The sequence below is a fragment of the Callorhinchus milii genome, unplaced genomic scaffold (assembly GCF_018977255.1).
Source record: "Callorhinchus milii isolate IMCB2004 unplaced genomic scaffold, IMCB_Cmil_1.0 Scaffold16, whole genome shotgun sequence".
NCBI lineage: Eukaryota > Metazoa > Chordata > Chondrichthyes > Chimaeriformes > Callorhinchidae > Callorhinchus > Callorhinchus milii.
The window spans coordinates 11742785-11763704 of NW_024704757.1; the positions used below are offsets into that span (position 1 = coordinate 11742785).

General features: G+C 40.5%; 1 protein-coding gene and 1 long non-coding RNA gene across 2 annotated transcripts; both read right to left on the reverse strand.

The window, feature by feature from the left end:
• Positions 1-2834: 2834 nt before the first annotated feature.
• On the reverse strand, positions 2835-12133 carry LOC103178859 (tumor necrosis factor receptor superfamily member 17). Its single transcript, XM_007893819.2, has 3 exons — positions 11872-12133; positions 6390-6551; positions 2835-3180 (listed from the first exon to the last, which is right to left on the reverse strand). The coding sequence occupies exons 1-3, from the start codon at positions 12131-12133 to the stop codon at positions 2885-2887; spliced, it is 720 nt and encodes a 239-aa protein (XP_007892010.2). The 3' UTR covers positions 2835-2884.
• Positions 12134-15402: 3269 nt separating this feature from the next.
• On the reverse strand, positions 15403-16531 carry LOC103178776. Its single transcript, XR_487901.2, has 3 exons — positions 16218-16531; positions 16012-16084; positions 15403-15689 (listed from the first exon to the last, which is right to left on the reverse strand). It is a non-coding gene; the product is annotated as an uncharacterized LOC103178776 (long non-coding RNA).
• Between the last annotated feature and the right edge of the window lie 4389 nt (positions 16532-20920).

Sequence of the window (20920 nt, forward strand, 5' to 3'; positions counted from 1 at the left end):
GACGTCCCAAGGCGCGGGAAGGTCGGGGGTCCGGACCCAAGTGTGGGCGTGGGGTGTGGGAAGGCAGAGAGGTGGGAGGGTGACCGAAAGCACGATCGAAGAGGATATATATATATAAGCAAACATATATATACATATATCAAAAAAAGTTGAACTCACCATCATCGCTGTACGGAGCAGATTGTTGGATAAACGGCTGTGTTTCTCTAGAGAGTGTATCTGCTTTGGAATTGTAATGTTCTTGCTCAGTTTGTGGCTGAGCTCAAGACAGGGCAAATTTGACCAGGAACGCAATACCTCTGGGGGACTGTCCCCCGGAAATAGGGGATGTATGTTCACCTTAGCTTGAAGGTGTCCAGATACCAGTGAAAGGTTGTTTCTGGCACAGGTGATCTGTTCGCTAACTTTTTCTTAACATTAAGTATGTAATAGGCAATCCAGTCGATGGCCTGGAAACTTGTTTTTTCATTCTGGGTCTACTTTAAAGCTCATTTTGAACTTTTTTAGTTTAATTAATTTTCAAAATTCCTGCATGATCTTAAATGTTGTCTTGCCACCATCAGCAATCGGGTCTTCAGCCTTTCTGCCCCCACCCTCTGGAAATCCAGCGCAGAGACCCTGTGTCTCACCCCCTCCCTTGCCTCCTTCAAGGCTCGCCCCGAGACCTTCCTCTTTCCCACCTCTACCCCCCTACCCCCCACCGCCCTTAATCCCACTTGACTCCAATCCCCAGCTCGGGTGCAAATCTTTCCCTGTCTCAGAGTCCAACGTGAAAGGCGCTTTGTAAATGTAATTTATTATTATTGTAGATTGGCTTGGAGACTTGTGGATTTTGCTCAGTTTCCGGGTGTGTTAGATTCCTGACTGACCAAAAGACAATACGTCTAAACTACACGATTTTGGCAAAACAGCAAGGCAAAATACAGGCAATTCCACGAAAGCTGCTGCAAGCAATTAATTTATTTAACTACATTCACAAACCAGTTGAAAAGTTCAGTCACTGTAAGCATAACTAACTACAGCCTTTGGAAATCAGAGATTACAATTATACTATGCAAGGAGTCATTAATAATCAATGTAATGTAAAAAAAAATCATCTTACTAATAAACTCAATTTACAGAATTTCAGTGACGCAATAGAAAACGTTTTTTCCAATGAGTAACACCATCAAACTTTTTATCAGTATCAATCAGTCCCTGCGAACAGTTCATTTATGTGCCTGCAATAATAAGGAAACAGAAATATCCATTCAGCCTCGATTCTTCAACTGGTTTTGCATGACATTAAAGTGCAGACACGTGACCTATTTAATCAGATGACAGTTTAACTGCTATCTGGAATCAGTTCTGTTTTTCGTGCACAAACGTTCTCTTTGCCTTCTGGGTTTAATATACTGATACAAGTGTTTGAAGTTTGAAGTGAGCCTTCAGCAAGATTCCCAGTTTCTGTCCTTCTTGTCTCCTTTTTCCTTCCTTCTTTTCTTCTCCATCTTCATGTTGCGATTATCTCTGGTTACTCGAAAGTCCACAAAAGGTGGTTGAATTTCAGATACTGATCAAGCTGTTGATACTGATCAATGCATTGTCAGCATTTTTTTGTTTCATTTCAGATTTCCAGCGGTCACACTTTGCTGTTAACCTTTAGCTTGGATGTAAGGTGCATTGATTGAATTCCATCACACGTTACAGACGCAGTCTAAAATGTCAAGATAATTTTTTTGATACAGTACAAAGTGATTTAATAATCAGTGTTGATAACTGGGGGCAACTATGACTGAGAATTGTTTTAAAAATGCACCTTGAACAATCATTTCCAGTTATCATTATACCATAATGTAAGATTCATCAACGCAATTAACACCCCCCTAATGTGGTCCCACTTCACAGATCGACACATTAATTGACATTTGATGAAACCAGATGTGCGTGTCACCATTTCCTAAGCGGTTAGATACTTTTCTTTTCAAGTAATTTTCTCCCCTTTTTGACTCTGATCCATGTCTCAACTATTCTCAAGATCAATGTATGCCATTTCTCCATCAATCCTATTATGAATTGACCGCTTATAAAAGCAATGTGACTGATGTGACTCTTTTTTCCACCACAGAACAGTGCATAAGGAAACGTGATTCACTGCAAACATTATGTAAAGCAATTCCATGTAAGTTCATTCCTTTTTAAAAAAAAGTTGGATAAATATCTGGTTAGGAGCAAGACTGAAGTGTCCTAGCATCCATGATCAACTGCTAGGAGCAGTCAGCCAGGTTGAATTGCATTGTTGAGATACATTTTTTTTGATTTGATTACATTTTGGTAACGGGAGCATCTCACATTGTCATTCAGGAGATTAAATGAGACAGAGGCTAGAGTCCTTGTCAGGATAGATTGCAGCATAATTAGTGGAATGAGCAGGATAGTTGAGTGTGATGGTCTTCTTGTTCCATACTTGCACCGTCATTCTATTCAATTCTGTAGCAATACAAATGAGGTTGAAAACACAGTGGGATGGAAGAGCACAATCAGAAAACCAATTCAAAGCGCTCTGTGAGCCAAGTACATAAGAGCTCCAATGAAAGCAGAATTCAAAGTGTTGTATAATGTCTTACTCTCCATCAACTCCTGTATTTGTGACAATCAACTGGTATCAAAATGCAGACTAATATTTACACTAATTTCTTCATCATTTCTGCAGATGTTGGTTCAGATATAAAATTTATGCATAATGTTTGACCGTCACTTTACAATAAAATGCAATAATCCCACACAGACACAATCATTACACTTCACAGTTAAATCCTGTGACACAAAATTTCAACGACGCGATAAGGCACAACATCAAATTCAATTTTCCAGACAAAAAAAAATGGTTTAATTGCTGGAATGGCTAAACCTTTTGATAGCCACACCATTCCATGGTTTTGGTTGTGACGAGGACTGTGGATCCTTCTTCAGTAGCCGGTAAAGGAAAAGTAGCATCATAGCCACCACTGCTTTGAGTAGAATGTATAAAGTCCTTCATTTGATTTTCTGGAGATGTGCAATTGGTGGCATTACTCTGGAGAAACTTTTCCGATTGTCGAATCCTTTCTGTGGGATATTCCTGCACGTCATCGGTCACCTCTTCAGCCAAGCCATTTTCCACGATACTTGCGACAATGATATTTCTATCCACTGTGATCTCTGCAGATTTAAGTATGGATAAACAGATACTGAAAATCGAAATAATTGTCATCCAAATACAAATTGGGAAACATGCACCTTTTAATCATATATTTATAATCTTATCATTGACGGTGCTGTGATAGTCTACTTCACATTCATTGATCTTTCAAATTAGCATCTGAATTTTTTTTAACTTACACATTCTGATTATTAAAAATAAGACTATATACCTCAGGTATCCATTAAAAATAAAATCATTTATGGACAATGTACAATGGCAATGCAAAGGATGACCAAATTCTGTGAGAATCAAATTACTCCAAACCATCAGTTATATAATCAGTGATGATTGTTATCTTCAGACACCCAATTACAGATATCATAGTTTGATCTGACTGACACATTCAAGGGAAATTTTTTCCCGGCTCTTTTCTGATTGTCGTAGATCACATCCTGTGCAAATCACTTCTATTGCCATTTAAAATTGCACACACACTTACAATTGAGAGATGTTCAGTAGAAAATTGCAATCCTATAAATTTAATGAGCAAACTAACTAAAAAAATACATTTTTCATTTCTCCAGCCTTATTGTTAGTCATGATATTCCTTTACTTGTTTATTTTTACTCCAATAATTATAATAATCCTTGCAATTAATATAACACCTTATCACATCTTCGAGATGTCTCAAAGGACTTTACAGAATATAAGACGATAAGATGTAAGAGCAGGAGTAGGCCATTCAGCCCCTCGAGCCTGCCCCGCCATTTAATAAGATCATGGCTGATCTTCTAACTTGATTCCATTTACCTGCCCTATCCCCATATCCCTTAATCCCTCTATCTTTTAGAAATCTATCAACCTCAGTGTTGAATATGTTCAAGGACTGAGCATCCACAGCCTCTGAGGTAGAGAATTCCATAAATTCACCACCCTCTGAGTGAAGAAATGTTTCCTCAATTCAGTTTGAAAAGGCTGACCCTTAATCTCGAGCCTATGATCCCTTGTTTTAGATTCTCCAACCAGGGAAGATCACGGCATCTACCCTGTTGGACTGTTAAGAATCTTATAGGTTTCTATAAGATTACCTCTAATTCTTCTAATATTCTAGAAAATATAGGCCTAGTTTACTCAACCTATCTTCATAGGTCAACCCCCTTATCCCAGGAACCAACCTAGTGAATCTATGCTGCATCCCCTCTAAGGTGAGTATGTCCTTTCTTAAATAAGGAGACCAAAACTGCGCACAATATTCTAGGTCTGGTCTCACCAAGGCCTTATACAACTGCAGCAAGACTTCCCTACTCTTGTACTCTAACCCTTTTGCAACGAATGCCAACATGGCATGAGCCTTCCAAATTGCTTGCTGTACCTGCATAATAACTTTTTGTGACTGGTGTACAAGGACACCTAAATCCCTCTGAACACTAACACTACCTAGTCTCTCCCCCTATAGAAAATAATCTGTTTTTCCATTTTTTCTACCTAGGTGAATAATTCCACACTTCCCCAAGTTAAACTCCATCTACCACCTTCTTGCCCACTCATCTAGCCTGTCTATTTCTCTTTGCATTCTTCGTGTGTCATCCTCACAGCTTACTCCCCTGTCTATCTTCGTATCATCCGTGAATTTAGGTATGTTAGGTTCTATTTCCTCATCTAAGTCATTGATGTAGACTGTGAATAATTGAGGCCCAAGCACTGATCCTGTGGCACTTCACTAGTCACACCCTGCCAATCTGAGAAGGACCCATTTATCCCTACTCTCTGTTTTCTTCCTGTTGGCCACTCTCCATCCATGCTAATATGTTTTCTTTAATTCCATGGGCTCTGGGCTCTAATCTTATGCAACAGCCTTTTATGTGGCACCTTGTCGATTGCCTTCTGGAAATCCAAATACGCCACATCTACTGATTCCCCCCTATCTAATCTGCTAGTTACATCTTCAAAAAACTCAAAAAGGTTTGTTGAACATGATTTCCCTTTCGTAAAGCCATGTTGACTCTGCCTAATCATGTTATGATGTTCTAAGTACCTCACGACTTCCCTAATTAAGGACTCTACAATTTTCCCTTCCACCGATGTCAGATTAACTGGTCTATAGTTCCCCATTTTTTGTCTCCCACCGTTCTTAAATAGCAGCATTACGTTTGCGACCTTCCAATCAAAGGGAACCATTCCAGAATCCAGGGAATTCTGGAAGATCAAAGCAAGGCATCCACTATCTCTGCAGCCATTTCTTTTAAAACCCTAGGGTGCAGGCCATCAGGTCCAGGGGATTTATTGTTTTTTAATCCTATCAATTTTTCTAGTACTATTGCTTTGCTGATGTTCATTTCTTTAAGTTCCTCATTAACATTAGCCTCCAGGTTCCCCTCTATTTTCAGTAAGTTTTCAGTGTCCTCTAACATGAAGACAGAAGCAAAAAATTTGTTTAGTGACTCTGCCATTTCTTTATTCCCCATTATAATTTCTCCTGTTTCTGCCTGTAATGGATCCACATTCATTTTTGATAGTCTCTTCCTCTTTATGTACTTGTAAAAGCTCTTACAATCTGTCTTTATATCTCTAGCTAGTTTACCCTCATATTCCATTTTCTCCCTCTTAATCAGTTTCTTGGTTATCCTTTGCTGTTCTCTAAAGCCCTTACAATCCTCAGGTTTACTGCTCTTTTTGGCAGTATTCTAGGCCTCTTCTTTTAATTTTATACTTTCCCTAACTTCTCTAGTTAGCCAAGGTTGAACCACTTTTCCTGTGGTATTTTTATTTTTCATGGAAATATGTAATCGCTGGGAATTATGTATTATATCTTTAAACATTTGCCATTGCTGGTCTACCGTCCTATTTTTTAATCTAATTTCCCAGTCTATTTTAGTCAAATCTTCTCTCATACCAGCAAAGTTGGCTTTATTTAAATTTAAGACCCTTGCTTTGGATTCAACTATATCACTCTCCAACTTAATGTTAAATTCCATCAGGGTTATGGTCACTCTGCCCTACAGGAGCCTTAACTTCCAGATTGCTGATTAGCCCTATTTCATTACACAAAACAAGATCTAGGATAGCCTGTTCCCTGGTTGGTTCTTCAGCATATTGTTCTAGATATATGTTATAAACTGAATTGACTGTATATTTTGTGGGTGAAATGCAGCAGGCAATTGCTCCGAACAGTGTGCCACAAACAGTCGTGGATTGAGTGACTACATTTTTTATTCCCAGTACTTACCTGTAGATTTAAAGGCCGCACTTTCTTTTTGTTGATGCAGTTTTTGTATCACAACAATTAATAGAAGCACTGTTACACTTAACAATGGAAGTAACGCAATGATAATCCAGAAGATTTTAGCTGTTTCGTCACCCAGCGTTGGTGTCGACGATACAGCTGCACCTGTGGGTTTAACAAAAAGTATAAATGAATAAATATACTTATATAGAAGAGATTTTGGCATCTCCTCCTGAAGTGAAAGATCCCAATGTTGCATCATTATTTGGGTATATTGTAATTATCTCACAGTGTAGCTCATGGAAGGCAAAACATACATTAAAATAATTAGATACACAATCATGAGAATGCAGAATTTACAATCAATCTTCTATGTATGTTTTCTTGTAACATCGTCTGTCTGTCTCTTACCAAATTGGTCATGAATTGCTTCCCTGCCCTTGTTTTAGATCTCCCAATGATTTCCTATTGAGAGGGTAGGAAAGAGACATGTCACCCTGTCTCCACTAATAGAGTTCTTGATTTGCCTGCTAAAACATGTCCAATTAGGGTAATGTAACTCCCAATTTAATTCCTCCAAGGCCAGTGTATTTGTTGTATCTGGTGTCAACTTGATTCTGTTGGTTATGGTTCAAGCCTCATGTCAGGACTTTGCACTTATTTCGTTGAATTTGTTGAATTAGCGTTGAATTAAGGTGCATAATAAATGACGAGTACTTCAAATGGCTTTGAGTAACCTATGCTGAGTTGATTAATTCAGATTGATCACACTACTGGGTTTAGGAATTCCTTACATCCATTTCTCCAGGAAACACCATTTACATAAAATATTCAAACAAAATCACCAAAAATTAAAATAAACCTTATATTGAAAATAATAATGAGGAAGATATTTTTAAAAGGGATCTGATGGGACAGTTTCCATATTAATAGATATAGTGGCATAAAAGAATCCAAATACATGATTTGTCGTTAATGTCAAAAAATCGGATGACATATTCCTGTGAGAAAGACCAATAATATCAGACGCAAAAGCAGAAGCGTTGCAAAGGTCACAGTTATGACACAAACGTGTGTAACACTCATTTCTACATCTGTTTTGCAGACTTCAAGGTACTGTAGATACAGCAGTGGTTTCAATCCAGATAACGATCTTCTGAAAGTATATCTTACTCAACATTGTGAAATAAAATTAAATTAAAGAGACATAGTGTAAAGGTAACTACACCTCTGCTTCACCGTCTACCCCCTCACAATTCACTGCATATTTACATTTGACATATATAAATTGGCTGTGTTGGAACGCACCCAATTGAGTTCAGGTGTGCTTTGAGGTCTACTGTGGAAGCACAGTATACCGAGCTTCCAGCGCTGACGAGATAGCTTCTTGCGTTAAAAAATAGTGAGCATCCAGCCACCCGGTCACTCCAGATTGGGTGACTTGGAAGCCATATTGACATAGCTTCAGGAAGGAAGTGGGACATTGTATGCAGGCAGAGGGCTCGGGAAGTAACATCAGCAGCACTTCCTGTGCACACCTTCCATGCATGAGATGACATCAGTGGCAACTTTACAACCTCAGCTATTTTTTTTCGTGTTTCATTATAATTTAGCCTTGGAGATATCAGATGCAAACAACAGCGTTATAATGGGGTTGCCCTGATCACTCCAAGTGCGACACTGATCTTCGATCCCTTTCATTTCACCACTAGCATTTTGGCTCCCTAAATTAGTTTTAGATTTTCTACCATACTGACAAATCTCCACGGTGACCCAAACCAACCCCTATTGGGTCTAATTCAAATTATACATTAAAAGGAAATTATTGAGAGACTGACTAACACAGGGATTAGTTCAACTTTGTCACCGAGGTTTTGCATCCATAAATTTTTGGACTGTAAATATTCTGAGATAAATAGTCGGGCTATCTTAATTTGGTTCCGAGGCCAGGTTGCTGGATTAATGTAAGAAATAGTTTGAAGCTGCAGTGAGAGGCTCGTAAAATAAATATTCTGAAAGGGTTTTCTTTAACCAAACCGCTCTTGTGAGTTCCAAACAGGCAAACCGCAACCCAAATCATTTTTAGATTGGGACTAAAAAAATCCCTTTGCTATTTGTTTTATATATCAACAACAACTTGCTATATAGCGTCCTCCACACAGGGTAGCGTCTCAGAGCGCTTAACAGTGATGGAGCCTGACTCCGAGCCGGGGTGGGGGAGGGAGGCGACGATAAGGACGGTAAAAGAGGAAGGTTTTCAGCCGTGACTTGGAAAGGGGGAGAGAAGGCGGAGGGATTGAGGGAGAGTGTTCCAGAGTTTCGGGGCGTAGTGGCTGAAAGCGCAACCCTGAATGGTGGGGCGGAGGGTGCGAGGGACGAGCAGGAGGCCAGTGCCAGTCGAGCGGAGGCGCCGGGTGGTGGATTGGGGAGAGAGGAGTTCAGAGAGTTAGGGAGGTGCCAGGGAGTAAAGGGATTTGAACACAAGTGTGAAGCTCTTGACGTCAAGTGATAATGCTACTGGTGAGTAATATACATTTAACCACTAGTTTTTTTCTTTGCAAACAACTACCAGAAACTGATGTACTGTATTACTAATAGTCTTAACTCTCACTCCTGGTCTTTTACAGATAAAATTAGTTCTGACTTCCCATCATAAGACGGGGAAGATACATAAAACCAACAGTGTAATGCTTCAAAAAGAAAATCAAACTGCTCTCATTCTTAACTGTTCTACATTGTTATCAGACAACTCAATCTGGACAAAGCCTGTTTGACCAATGTGATACTCTACCACTGTGACATTCTGATGTGTGAAACATCACAGATCAAATATCCCTTAAATTTCCATTAAAATGATATAAATAAGTCTGAAATGACACAATATTAATTAAGTTACCTACTCTTAGGATCATAGAATCTTACAGCAGAGAAAGAGGCCATTTGGCCCACTGTGCCTGTGCCGACTTTTTGAAAGAGCTACCAACTAAACCCACTCCCCCGTTCTTATCCCAAAGCCTACAAATTTTCTGTACTAAACTAAAAGTGTAAGCACACATCTTCAATCTTCAGTAGTTGAGTTATCAATGCTGCACATTTGTTGCAAGTATTGGTAAAATAAATCTATTTTAGATTGTACTCTACCACTCTACCGTGTTATAAGCAAGTTGCGAAAAATGGCCCACTTCCGAATGATCATGTCGCCACTGACGTCGCTTCATTTGTTAAGCGATATTAGCAGCGTTTCCTGTGTACGGCGATCATATGCAGAATGCAGAAAGCGACTTCAATGGCCACGTGACGAACCAAATATCAGCCATTTTTTTAGGACAGGATGCTGGATAGTCAGTGCCGAAACCCAGATTCACCATATTACATGATATCTATCTATGATGTATTTTTAGATTTGAAGAATTGACTTAAATGTTAATCTTTGTAGAATTTTACATTTCTGAACATTTATGACCCAGACCCCTGTTTGAAAGTGACTAATAGTTTTACTGAGCGAAAAGTTCTTGGAATTTTTAAATGTGCTCACTTCCTGTTTAAACTTATTTTCTTAAACCATTTGATTCACTTACGGCCTCAGTCATCTAATAATAATCCCTGCCTTTGCATTTCATATAATGCCTGATCATGCCATCGAGATGTCTCAAAGCACTTCACAAGATTTACGGTTTTATTTCATTTCTGTGGTAACTTTATTTCATGCAACTACAAATCACGAGATTTATTTAAGGTGTACTTATCAGCAAACAGGGCAGCCAATTTGCACACAGCAATGTCCCACAAACAGCTGTGAAGTGAGTGGCCAATATTATTTGGGAGATTATTGGCCAGGACACCAGGAGACACTTCTTCCCTTTTCAAATAGTGCTGTGTGATATTTAAGGTCCACCTGAACAGGCAGATGGGAGCTTAGTATAACATCTCCACCCAAGGACAATATCTCTATCATTGCACCACTCACTAGACTGTGAGCTCAAAGTCCTGATTTGGGGTAAATTTTTACAGAATATTTTGTTCTCATTTCAAAATGCACCACTTTGATCTACGGCTCTCTTGCCAAGAGGAACCTGGTACCAAGCCCTCTCTTCCAATGTGACTTCGTAACCATTTTGCTGGTAACCACTTCTGAACTGAGTCGCTGGAGGTTTCTCTCTCTCTCTCTCTCTCTCTCTCTCTCTTTCCCCACCACCATCACCCCCATGAAAAAAAAAAGACATGGAATCTGATACTCAAGTTCTGGCTGAGGTGGGAACTTTTTAAACGTTTATCTGGCTCAAAAACAGGTTCTCCTAAATTTGGAATACTGTACTTCCTCAACTTGTTCAATCAGAAACTTGGCTTCGAAACTACAATGACACTTCCACCCCAGTCAGCAAGTCACGTTAAAATTCAGACGAACCATTTCTGTGTTCACTGATCTGCGAGGCAGAGGGACAAAATGCGAACTATTCTAAACAGAAGAAAACTGACGCAAGTCATGAGAAAGATTCATTAGATCGATGTCACTCAAGCCTCGTTATTTTTAATCCTCTGTCGTCTGGTTCGATATTCACACTCTAGAAATCAAATCATTTGCTTCCTTCGACTGGATAACTTCGCTTTTTTTTTTTGCTTTCCAGCACTGATGGAGAAGAGCAGCTCAGGGTAAGGTAACAGCGGCATTAATGCTGCAGCTTCCAACAGGTTTAGGCAATTACTGTTTCACAGACTAATTCTGGCGCACAGACGTGTTCTCGCTGCGTATAGATTTGCACACAGGAATGAATGGCACACTCGCACACGCACAAACGGAACTTCTGGTTTCACACACTTCGCTGTACACACACTCACACGCACAAACACACACTCACAAACACACACTCAAACACACACTCACAAACACACACTCACAAACACACACTCAAACACACACTCACAAACACACACACTCACAAACACACAAACACACACACACCAGCCCTTAATCTTCACCAGCACATTCACTAACAAAAGTATTCCAACAAAAAGTGGCAACCACACGAAGACTTTTTTTTCCCCTTTTTTTTACGCACACACATATACCCCCATACACATAACACCCCCCCCACACACACACATACCCCCCCCATACACACACACATATACCCACACACACACACATATACCCACACACACACACATATACCCCCCCACACACACACATATACCCCACACACACACATATACCCACACACACACACACATATATCCCCCCACACACACGCACACATATACCCACACACACACACATATACCCCCCCACACACACACATATACCCACACACACATATACCACCCCACACACACACATATACACACGCACACATATACCCACACACACATATATACCCACACATACATGTACACACATATATCCCCCCCCCACACACACACACACACACACATGTACACACGTATACCCCCCCCACACACACACAAGCAGTCAGACTGACGCACTTACTGTTGCAGGTGAAACCCTTGCAAGCCGCAGGTTGTGACTGGAGGTTTGAGCAGCGAAGTTCGCAGAGTTCGCAGGCGCTCGTTAGCTGATCAAAGTACGAATTCTTGGCGCACGGACCAGCCATTCTGACAAGTAACGCACAGACCCACACACACACAGAGCCCTCTGATAACTCGGGGCACCGATACTCTCTCACCAGAGACAAGTCGGCAGAGCTGCAATAGGTGGGTGACAGGAACCAGCAGGCAAATGTGTTAGTCATTTGCGAATGGGCAGAGGGATTTCCCCCGCGGCTTCCCTGGAGGCTGAGCATTTGAATGTGAAGTTTGAACGAAATGTAAATGCCTAAACCGAGCAGCAAGAAATACATCTGCATTCACAATCAGACTGAGAAAGGGGGTTAAATAGGTTCCCCCCACACACACACACACACACAAACTCTCTCTATCTCTCTCTCTGGGCTGATCAAACCAGGAGTTCTCCCCCAAAAAATCTCACCAGTTTAATAACCCTTCCCCCCAAAAAAAAACATGAAATCTTGAGCAAGGAGCAATTTGTTTTCAATTGTGGGATTTAACTCAGCAAGTGCACACAAGTCCAGAGGAATCCAGTGATGGGTCAGAGTTCTCTACATTTTGAGTACAATAGTCATATATATATATATAATTAGCTCACTGCAATGGGTTATTTTGTGCACTGTTCAGAGATGTTCTATTGCAAGATCCTGAAGCTCAAGGGCTTATCATACAGCGCCATCTCGTGTGCAGATCATTGGTGAAGCTCCACTCAAAACAGCCCCTTTCGCTACTGCACATCCAAAGTGGACAAAAACAATACTAATAATTATAATCCTGGCATTTTGATATAGTGCCTTATCAGGTCGTTGATACGCCTCAAAGCTCTTCGCAGGATCTCTGGTTGACAACTCAAAGATATGAGTGGCAGCTAAACTGCGGACTGGGAACAATTCATTGGAAAGTGGAAGTATCTGACCGCTCAGCGATGGGAGAGGTTATAAACCTTTCCTCCGATCTCAGCGCCACTTTTATTTTTACAGCAGTACTGCCATGTCGTATTCCAGCAGCCCTCATAGAATACAAGTGTTTTGATTGATTTGACTTTAGTCGGGGAAGGCGAGAAAAAAAGTTTTCCTCCAGCTGCAAACAAAGATTGTCCTACAGCGGACAGTCCAGAACAGAATAGGTCCTAATTAAGTCAACCAGCAATGCCAGCTAATATGTTGCTTTTGTGCGATCCCAAGGTTCAAAAAAAGACACTTCGGCCATATGATCTCATCCTTTCAAAATACCGACCCTATCATCTTCCCTTTACAACATCAAATTGTTTCTTAAAGTCTTAGGAGTTCAACATCCTGGTAATCCGTTCCAGCTGTTCATTATCTTGCATGTAAAGATATATTTTCTGGTGTCTCTTCATCCTCCCTGTCAAGGAACCAGCAAAGAAATAGGTCACCTACAACAGCAGCTTGCATTTACATAACACCACTGAAGTGGAGTAATGGCTCAGAGTGTCTCATTTCACCTTGTCCTGAAGTCAGTCTTGATGTCTTGAACTAAACACGAGGACCGTCTTAATGCTGTGGTCAGGACTGAAACCAGATTGAAGGGATTCATAAAAGAAATGGTGGGAGGTGAAGGAATTTAACTGGGAAGCTGTTATGCAGCCTGGATAAAATCACAAAAGCATCTACAAGGCTTCGTATCCTTGCTAACACAAAATTCCAGTGTCTGTGTCAACAAATTCAGTTTACCCTCCCCTGCCCAAAATCAGATATGACAGAATCTGCCAAACATATAATTATGGTAATGCAAAGACAGCTATAGTCTGTAGTGTTTAACACTGTTAACATTCCCCACTCCTCTTAAAGGCCACAATGATTTAGCTCTCCTCCCTCTCCTCAAGATGAACAGTCCTCTAATGTAATAATAAAATAATCCTTGCATTTGATATAGCGCTTTTCACGTCTTCGAGATGTCTCAAAGCGCTTCACAGTATATACCATAAAGTGAATTGATTGTATATTTGTGGGCGAACGCGGCAGCCAATTGCGCACAGCAATGTCCCACAAACAGTCATGGATTGAAAATGACCAATTTATTACTGTTTTGTTTTTTTGGAGGGATTATTATTATTATAATAAGTAAGGATATGTGCAGAAATGTAATACAATTCCATTAATTTCACATATAAAAGTTCAATAACCCAGTCAGTCTGGTCTAACCTCTCTACCCTCCTGTTGATGCCTGAAGTATTGTGGATTGGCACATTGTCTGCAATTCAGTGTTCCAGGATTGAGTTCTTTTTTCAATATCATGAATTCTCTGAGGAGTTCTGAGCATCTGCCACTTATGAACAGAACAGTAAAATGAGTCCAAGAGGTTATTCAAAATAATTAGTTGTTGTAGCTATGGGCCTCCACTGAAATTGGTAATCATAATAATATTAATAATCCTTGCATTTGATATAGAGCTTTTCACGTCTTCTAGACGTCTCAAAGCGCTTCACAGAATATGCTGTAAAGGTTAGCTAAGGCACATCAGTGAGGTCTTCACAAAGAAGTCTGCTGAAAATAATATGAAGAAGTCAAAATCAGTTCCCAGCCTGGAACCTATTACCTCTACAACAAGACGGTTACTATATCAATCTACTTTCCAAAACATACAGTAATAAGCAGAATCATCCAGCTCAAGCTCTCACCAAACAGCAGAACACTTTATTATAAGATGTGTACCTGTTCATGAAATATGAGTTAATTAACTCATGAGGTACAAATTTCTGGAGTTCAATGATTAACACCAACATTAGATTAGTGAACACCGCAAATTTCACGCTAATGTATTTAATGAGTTAATTAGTGTTTCTACATTTTTACAAAAAAACACACACAACTGTCCTTTTTCTCTCCATACTTCATAGCCTTAAATTTAAGCCTTGTTCAGCCAACAGTCAGTGACCATGCCAGAAACGGTGATGCACATCAGTATCCAAAGGCCTGCACTCAATACAAATGGCATCGCTTCACTCACCACTTCTCCTGGCTTCAAAGCTTCCTCAACTGGTACTTTGGAAGACACTGTGGAACTTTGCCATCTGGCACTCTACCCAAAGTTTGTTTACATGTACAGTTCACCATCCCTCGCTGTCCCAGGGTTGCTTGAACATGCAGGAGACGTTGGTAGCTTGTTACAATTCTTTCCAACTCTGTCCATGTTCCTGGAAACCATCTGGGTTCAAACTCATAAAACGTCAATTATTTTTCCTACCATCTCTTTTGGTCAAATCGGGAAAAATAGGCTAATAGGATGGTGAAAGACCTCACATACAATCTTACCCTTTCAGTTATGGTGCACCAGACTGCATTAGTAAACAATATTTTTAATATGAGTGTACGAAATTGTTTCATTCGAAAAGAGGAGTTTCTTCTGGTGTCTTGGCCAACAATCCCCCGTATAAAACTGGCCATTCACTTCAAGGCTGTTTGTGGGAAACTGCTGTGTGCAAATTGGCTGCTGTGTTTGCTTACAAAATGCAGTAAATCTTGTGAAGCGCTTTGAGCAGTTCGCCACCTGATAAGTATGCTACATCAAACACAAGTATTATTATTATGTCCAGAAACTGTTATGTTCTTCTGCAATGATGACATTGACTTGCCTTCCCTTCTGGTTCAATATGCTGATACAAGTGCCTGTTGTTGAAGTGAGTCTTTAGCAAGATAGCCACAGTTTCTATCTTTTCTCTCTCTCTCCTTTATTCTTCATCCTTTTCTTCTCCATTCGTCTTCCTTTTTGTCATTATTTCTATTGTTACAAATGTACATCGGCTTTTACTACTTTATTTCAACTCACTTTTTACTTATAATATTTCATCAGAATCCAAGCACCACCGCAGGCACAGACAAATCAGCTGAAGCTCCTTCTTTGTGCAATTTAAGACTATTTGCACTGATGAATTTATTATTTATAATAATAATCTTTGCATTTGATATAGTGCCTTTATCACACCTTCCAGTTGTTTCAAAGCACTCAATAAAACTATGGATGTGTTTTATGCTGATGAGTTTCTGCGTGAGTCAGATAACTAGCTAACCTGGTTGACCAAAAAAGAAATCAATGGTATTACCAGCATGTAACCACTGCATTGGATGATGTCTCAAAATGGTTGCTATGTTACAAGGTTGTGTGCTTGTCGTTTCCTGCAATGCAACAAATAAAACATTACCATTAAATATATATAACTTTTTTTAAAAAATCTTATCACGCAACCCTGCTACATAGCAGAGAAAATTCAGGGATTATAAATTAATTACTTAATTCTCAAGACGTTACCTCTTTGAGTGGTGACCATCTGTGGTCATCTTTCCTTTCCCCGCCTCCTCTTGGCTCCCATCCCTAACTCGGGTGGCCAGCCAACACTGTCAAGCTCTTTTGGGATGTCCTCCCATTCATGGTCCTCTGAGCAGAAAGGACCCTCAGCCTGCTCACAGGCTCTCGCAGNAAAAAATTACTGGAGTTGATTTTGTTTTCTATTGCTACAAAAAAGCACTGTAACTTTCTGCACGTGCTCAAAAATACATCCTTAAATATACTTGTCAGCCAGGTCGTACCTAGGACATGCATCTTATTTACATAAGAACATAAGAATTAGGAGCAGGAGGCCATTCGGCCCCTCGAGCCTGCCCCGCCATTCAATGAGATCATAGCTGATCTATTCTAACTCCACCTACCCGCCTTATCCCCATATCCCTTAATCCCTTTATCCACAAGAAATCTATCAATCTCAGTCTTGAGATTGCTTAGTGCATCAAGAAATACATTTACTTTGTAGAGACATGGTACAATTTTCGCAATGATAAGACTATTAGCACTGATGAAAATATAAGCTCGATAAGACTGAATTTCATTTCCTTCGCTGGTTGGCACTTTGAGAGACGATCCTTTGAACTCAGTGTGGTTACTATGGTAACGGTCTTAAAAAGTAGGCTAATCACAAAACTGGTGTGTTGCACTGTCTTGAAGACATAATCTCAGATGGCTGCACAATGTCAGTTTCCCACTTGTTCTGGAATGTAATAATATACATTCAACATTGCTGCACTGCAGTAAATTTTAATAGCCATAAGAACAAAAGAAAGGGTAGACCTAGAAAGAAAATCACATTTGCTCTTTCACATAATCACAAAGTCTACTCCGCTCCATGCAAAATAATCTGGGAACGTTCTGCATAGATACTCATTGATCTCCAAAGGTAATCAAGAAAAAAAAAGAGTATTCATTCATCCACATAACTGCATTATTTAAAACTATTTTGTTTCTCGCTATTTATGATATTTATCTGCACTTTAAAGATATGATTCATGTCCCTTTCCCTCTGAACCTTCTTTTCTCAAATGAAACCAAATTCAACTCTTGGAATTGTTCATTGCAGTTTTTCCTCTTAATCCTATCTGAAACATTATTTATCTTTTTGTAGTCAAGTTGTTCGAAATTTGCATAATATTTAAAATGTGGCCTTACCATGAATGTCATATGCAGAAATGTATGCCACAGTGGGAGCCCATTTTGTCCTTTGTTCATGTTGGTGTTTGCTCCTTAAGAAGCCATCTATCTTAATCCCAATTCCTTTGTCCCCCATATTATAACATATAATACCATTAAAAAAAGTATTGCAGAGAAATTTTGTTTGGGTTTGCAAACATCCTAACAGAAGCAGCCTTTTATTTTCTTACCAATTTTCTTCACTAATCTTCCTTTTGTTTCCTAAAGGTGTTTTATACATTACTCTTTCAGCATCGCAGCCAAGTGGCCTTCATTTATGTGAAACCCAAAGCAGGAAGTCTCAAAGCACTTATTCAGCTATGGAGAGTGGGGGAGTGGGTTGGTGTGGGGTCGGGGCATTGTTGACTTCAGCCTGGTCCTGCCCTCATTCGAGACCACCGCATGTGCACATCTAACCGAACAGCCAATGGAGTGGAAACTCTTGACTGATTTTCTTCATTCCTTCTTTGGGATGCTAAGGCAAATTGTCGTCCTTACTGACCACTAAGGTAGTCCTTACTGACCACTCAAACTGACCATCCAGGCTGCAATCTGCCAACTCCTCAACTGGAAATTCAACCTGGAACAGTCCCAATCAATATGACTCATCTGCTCAATGGATAAACTTGCTGAATCATCTCCCTAAACCCTGTCTTGTAGCACAAAGAACATATTCTATGCATCTGGAAAGTGCTTTCTTATTCAAATAGTACACTGTCAAGACTACATTATTACTGCAATTGGTTTTAAAAATCTATGACACATTTTCAATCCTTCAGCACAGTCCATCTCAAGATGCGTACAGAGATAGTGTAAATATGCTCTTTGAAAATATTACTACAGATCCAGTGTTCCAGCTACTAGATCACATAAAGTCTGTTCTACACTGCACCAATTATCTGTTGTTTGTTAACCCAGCTGATAAGGTTACAGGTGCCTGTGACTCCACTGTCATTAGGGTCATGTCAGCACATCCAATGCAGTGGAATTCAGGATGTGGCTCAAATAAACTATTGCTTAATCCAGCAGTGGGGAAACTGCCCACACAGACAAATTATTTTTTTTGCTGGGACTCAACAGTATCAACATAATTAAGTACCGATGTTTTCTGATAACTTGTTGCAGCCAATGTAGCCAAACGTGGATATCTTTGGTAACTTTAAGGTGCACGAATAAAGTACACATGCGTTTAATTTGCCTAAAAAATACACACAGTCATAAAACTTTATATGATATCCTGTGACATGAAATTGTGAGTTAAGTGATTCTGACTTGTGGCAGTATCAAAAAAGGATTGATGTTTTCTGATATCAACACTAAAGATAACTTGTTGCAGACATGTAGCTAAAGTTTGTGTATATTTTTAAACAAAGTGTGCAAATAAGCTCCACTTAAACTCTTGAATCTTGAGGGCTAAGAACAAGATATTTGTAAATACTTAATTGGAGCATCCTACATACAGTAGATTACTGTTATTGCCTCTCTAAGAGTGCAATAAAAAATAATTTTATAATATAATAATAATCCTTGCATTTGATATAGCGCTTTTCACGTCGGGAGGACGTCCCAAAGTGCTTCACAGAACACACTGTAAAGTGAATTGACTGTATATTTGTGGGCGAACGCGGCAGGCAATTGCGCACAGCAATGTCCCACAAACAGTCGTAGATTGAAAATGACCAATTTATTATTGTTTTTTGTTTTGGAGGGATTATTATTAGGCTCTGTGTGGAGTAAGGAAACTTGCCCAAGGTTTCGCCCTCTGCCTGGAATTGAACTCAGGTCTCTCACTTGCAAAGCGAGTGCTCTAACCACTGAGCTACAGGACTCCACAATTTTAATAATTTTAATAATTAAAAAAGAATTTTCGTGCCATGACCCACTCTGCTTTCCTCCACCTCCGCAGCATCGCAGTCTCACACAGCAGGCCACCAAAACCCTCATACACGCTTTCATTACATTGAGGCTTGACTATGCAAACTCACTGCTTGTCGGTCGCCCAACTCCTCCCTCCATAGGCATCAGATCATCTAGAACTCTGCAGCCCGTGTACTCTCCCGCACCAGGCTCCACGACCCCATCACCCCCATCCTTGCCCGAATCCACTGGCTTCCCATCACACAGAAGATACAGTTCAAGATCCTGGTTCTCACCTTGAAAGCCCTCCATGTTCTTGCTCCCCGCTACCCATGCAACCTCCTAACCCTCTACCATCCTACCTGCTCCCTTCACTCAGCAGGCTCCGGTCTGCTTTACGTCCCCCGCCTCCTCGCCCCACCGTTGATGGGCAGGCCTTCTGCCACTCTACCCCCACCCTCTGGAGCTCCAATCCGCAGTCTCTTCCACCTTGCCCCCTCCCTTGACTCCTTCAAGACCCTCCTCTTCAATCGTGCTTTCCATTACCCTGCTTCACCCCCTGCCCTCCACACTCCCCAATCCCGAACCCGAGCTCGGGTCCGAAACACTGACTGTTCAGCGCCTATACAACTGCAATTTTGTTGCTAATGTTCACTGCACCACAAATCTGCTCACAATTTGGTAAAAATTAGGGTTAGGGTTAGGTCATAGGTCATCAATGATAGGAGAGCCCCCACAAATATGCCCACGACACTCCCCTATGCAAGACCTTTCCGATACGGTATAAATCAAGTCTCTACGTCAATCGCTTATTGGCCGACAAACACACAAGACAGGCATTTTGTCTTTATTAATATAGAAGGTAGATATTTAAGAGCTAAAATTTCTGCATCTTCTAAATTGCTTATCTTATTTATAAATCCACATTAATCGTTTAACCGAATGCTTGATTCGATATAGCGCTTTTCACGTCTTCTCGACGTCTCTGAGCGCTTCACGGAATAGGGCTGTAAAGTGAATTGGACCGTATATTTGTCATGTCTGAGGACGTGCAAAATACGGTACGGGGATGGTTGGTTGCGGGCTGCACACTTCCCTTTTTTTTCGGTTCAATGCTTTTCAGAGTATCCAAACCAGACTGAGAGTTCCCACGTGTGCACGTGTGCGCGCGTGTGTGTGTGTGTGTGTGTGCAACCTGCGCCTGTTTGAGAGTTTCAAAACGTCTGTAATAATAATAATAATAATAATCCTCGCATTTGATAGAGCGCTTTTCCCGTCGGGAGGACGTCCCAAAGCGCTTCACAGAACCCACTGTAAAGTGAATCGACTGTATACTTGTGGGCGAACGCGGCAGCCGATTGCGCACAGCAGTGTTCCCACAGGCAGTCGTATGGATTGAAAACGACCAATTTATTATTGGTGGTTTTTTTTTAAAAAACTCGACTGATATGAACAAGTTTTGAGTCACCCGCGAATCTGGAAACTGCGCCCCGGAACCCACAGCAGCAGCTGCAGCAGCAAACCCGGACCCAATTGTAACGCCCACCGAAAAAAAAAAATGACCGCATTTCCTTCCCCACCCCCCAACCGCCGAAATTAGATTCGACTTAACCGCCCGCCGTTTAATCCCTCCTCGT

Bases quoted from the DNA above. Each gene is read 5' to 3' on its own strand.
- LOC103178859 (XM_007893819.2), bottom strand. From the start codon at position 12,133: ATGACTAACACATTTGCCTGCTGGTTCCTGTCACCCACCTATTGCAGC. The intron at 6,552-11,871 runs GTAAGTGCGTCA...TTAAACCCACAG, and splicing joins CAAGGGTTTCACCTGCAACA to GTGCAGCTGTATCGTCGACA. The intron at 3,181-6,389 runs GTAAGTACTGGG...TTAAATCTGCAG, and splicing joins TGCGGCCTTTAAATCTACAG to AGATCACAGTGGATAGAAAT.